The sequence below is a fragment of the Acyrthosiphon pisum genome, chromosome A2 (assembly GCF_005508785.2).
Source record: "Acyrthosiphon pisum isolate AL4f chromosome A2, pea_aphid_22Mar2018_4r6ur, whole genome shotgun sequence".
Classification (NCBI taxonomy): domain Eukaryota; kingdom Metazoa; phylum Arthropoda; class Insecta; order Hemiptera; family Aphididae; genus Acyrthosiphon; species Acyrthosiphon pisum.
In genome coordinates, this window is record NC_042495.1 from 51,050,405 (window position 1) to 51,053,543 (window position 3,139).

Genomic DNA, 3,139 nt, shown 5'->3' on the forward strand with positions numbered 1-3,139 from the left:
TTGGTCACCCCCATCAGCAGCTGAAAGGCACATAATTAAATTATTTGATATCTGGTAATCAGCGGTCGGACGTCCTGTCGGTCGACTATATACTCAACTCGAATCTCTTATCATTGCTAAAATTTTCACCCAATATTCTTGAAATCCTGACTCCGACCTGTGTCCGTGACATTTTACGTCGTGAAGAATTCTGAAGTAGCATGTAACTATGTAAGATCTATTTCACTACTGTACCATTTTACCAGTTTTCTGTTTTTGTGTAGAATTGGTTTAAATAACTCCGATAAAATGGCTGTTTGGAGTTCACTGAAGCTGGGATCGGCGATCACCAAGTGTCTGAGGTTGAAGAAAACCGACGTGCTAAAATCATCTGGTGAGAATTTAACATATTTTAAAATCATTCATCTTATAGGTATTTTGTTAAAAGAAAATTTGTTATCATTTTTTGTTTGACGTATAAGTAGTATAGGTTTGTCCTTTTTTTGTACTATTCCATTATTTATTATCATGGCTATTTTTTTTATAGGTCTACTTTTACATCCAAAAATAAAAATTGAAAATGTTTATAACCTATACTAGAAGAATTTAAATTAAAATAATTGAATAATTATTTTTTCTGGAATTTTAGCTCTTGTACCAACTCGTAACATGAGTGGTCATCATTTAATGGGTATTAAGGAGACTCGTTGGCAATGGACAAAGTTCAAGGATTTAATTCATTATTATGTTTTGGTTGGCGTTATTCCTTTAACTTTATTTGTTACTGGTGTTAATGTTTTTATTGGACCAGCTAAATTGGCTCCAATTCCTGAAGGCTATAGACCTGCGCATTGGGAATACCATCAGGTTAGTTGATTTTTTATCTAATGAATTATAATACTGATTCATGTTACTAAACATAATCATACTTATAACTTAATAAGTTATGAAAATATAAAATTGTATTAACCCTTAGCATCTATATTATAAGTCCAGTGTTGTCTGAGACTGTTTACATGCTCCCTAAAGCAAGCGTCTGCCCGCTGGGTATGCAAGTACATACCCCGTGCGCACGCCTATGGACCTTAATTATATGCATTTACATATTCATACTAATGGACAGAACCTACCATACCACTTCGTCTACAGTAATGGGAATGACATAACATTTCAAAAATAAAATCTTTTTTCAACAAGGAAATTTGATTAATAGATTATTTTAATTCTTTTAATTCATGACCATAGATTGTGTAGGTTTTTACAATAAATTATTAAATTATTCAAAATAGATATCAATTTAGTTTTTTTGTTTTATAAATCAATAGAAAATAATTTTTTTTAGTTTTATCATATTATATTAATATCTAATCAAAATATATTTTTTTAGCATCCAATCACCCGATGGATGGCACGCTATATTTATCCCAGTCCACAACAGCAATATGAAAAGTATCTACATACATTATATGAAGAAGATGAAAAATTTAAAGTCAGGTAAATATTTTATCATAAGTTATTGGAATGTATTAAAATACAGATAATTGAAAAATAAATAAAATTTAATTTGCAATTATACAATATAAACGATAAAATATATACACTTATGTCTTTAACATTAAATAATATTAAAAAGCAATTTTCCTATTTGTCCCTTTTTATTTATTATTATTTATATAATTTTTCAGAATGTTAACTCACAAAATTGATGAAATGATGAAGGATCGATCAGACTACAAGTCATTTTATTATAGACCTATCTCTGCTAACCATCACAGAGTTGTCAAAGAATCTATGGATCGTCAAGAATCCGAAGGATTAAACTAATTATACATTTATTTTGTATAATTAAAATAGAAATTATTAATTTTATAGTAGGTACTAAAAAATATTTATAACATACATTAAAATACAAATTATACATAATAGGTTTGGAAAAATCCAGATGAAATATTGTATTTTATATCTTTCATTCAAAAATGATTAAATTAATTGTCTGGCCTGGTTTGGTCCGACTAATGTTGTACATTCTATAATCGGTTCATAATATTATTACACATTCAATTTTAGATCCTGAATTAATGCATTGATCTTTCAAAGATGTGTTATTATTTTTTTAAAATTATTATAGCTATTTTATAAAATATTTAAAATTTTATACATACCTGGGTTTTCTATTATTCTACATATTATACCTACTACTCATTTTTAAAGTTACAAAAACTATTTTATAAATAACTAACTTATAATAATTAATATTTCAAAAAAAACGTCAGTTAGGTCTGTCTCCAAAATATTATTTTATATAAATCTCATAATAGGTTTTTTTATTTTAAACCACTTTTTAATGCTGTTTCATAAGTCTTATGTTGACATATTTTTACCGCTGATAATGATTGGTGTAGTGTACTCTTAAGAAATATTCATCACTTAAGTCAATAAAATTCACTCATAGAATAATTTTTTGTATAGTATTTATAATTATCTTATATGGTATATTTTAAATATATAATACTTTATTTGGGGGACGGAGTGGACTAAGGTGTCGGTTGCGATATGTACTGTCGCCGTTCCGAATCTCGGCAACGGGCGGCACTTCTCTTTGGCAGTCACGGTGGCAGGTACCCACTTGAAAATTCTGCCAAACTAAAACCTTCAGTACCCTCCCTCACAGTAAAAAACCACCCAATGGCCTAAGTTGCCGCAGGTGAAAAAAAAAATACTTTACTTCAATTATAAAACTATCCATAAGTAAATAATTAACTCATGATTAGTGCTTGTTAAGCAAATACCTGAAGTAGAATAACAGAATATTACCTTTGACCATTGGCGCAAATAGGGGGGACTTAGTCTCCCCCCAGTTCAAAATCTAGTAATTAGTACTAATATTATATTCTGTGGTACTAAGCAATATGGCCTATGGGGAGGGGAGCTTGAGTTCCCCCCAAAAATGTTGTCACTTGGTCTGATGCCTCTGACCTTACGAGGACGTGATACCTGCATGTGTTGGCTCCGTCTTACAAGTGCGTAACATAGCAAATTAAACGCAAAGCAGAACACGTGTAGCTCCATTTGCTTAAAAACTATAGTATATTGACCTCTTATAAGATCTAAAAGTAAGATTATTTTCTAGACAACCTCTTGAGCTTTTTATTATATTTTA

At 29.7% G+C, this 3,139-nt stretch overlaps 1 protein-coding gene across 3 annotated transcripts; it reads left to right on the forward strand.

Moving 5' to 3' along the window:
- Positions 1-59: 59 nt before the first annotated feature.
- On the forward strand, positions 60-2,436 carry LOC100160116 (NADH:ubiquinone oxidoreductase NDUFB5/SGDH subunit-like). 3 transcript variants are annotated; one of them, XM_016805395.2, is made up of 5 exons: positions 60-202; positions 246-373; positions 629-846; positions 1,367-1,473; positions 1,665-2,436. In XM_016805395.2, exons 2-5 carry the CDS (start codon positions 289-291, stop codon positions 1,801-1,803), a joined length of 549 nt encoding a protein of 182 aa, XP_016660884.1. In that variant the 5' UTR covers positions 60-202; positions 246-288; the 3' UTR covers positions 1,804-2,436.
- The last annotated feature ends 703 nt before the right edge of the window (positions 2,437-3,139 follow it).

Coding starts and splice junctions, on each gene's coding strand:
- LOC100160116 (XM_016805395.2), top strand. CDS start 289: ATGGCTGTTTGGAGTTCACTGAAGCTGGGATCGGCGATCACCAAGTGT. Junction 847..1,366: donor CGCATTGGGAATACCATCAG/GTTAGTTGATTT, acceptor ATATTTTTTTAG/CATCCAATCACCCGATGGAT. Junction 1,474..1,664: donor GATGAAAAATTTAAAGTCAG/GTAAATATTTTA, acceptor ATAATTTTTCAG/AATGTTAACTCACAAAATTG.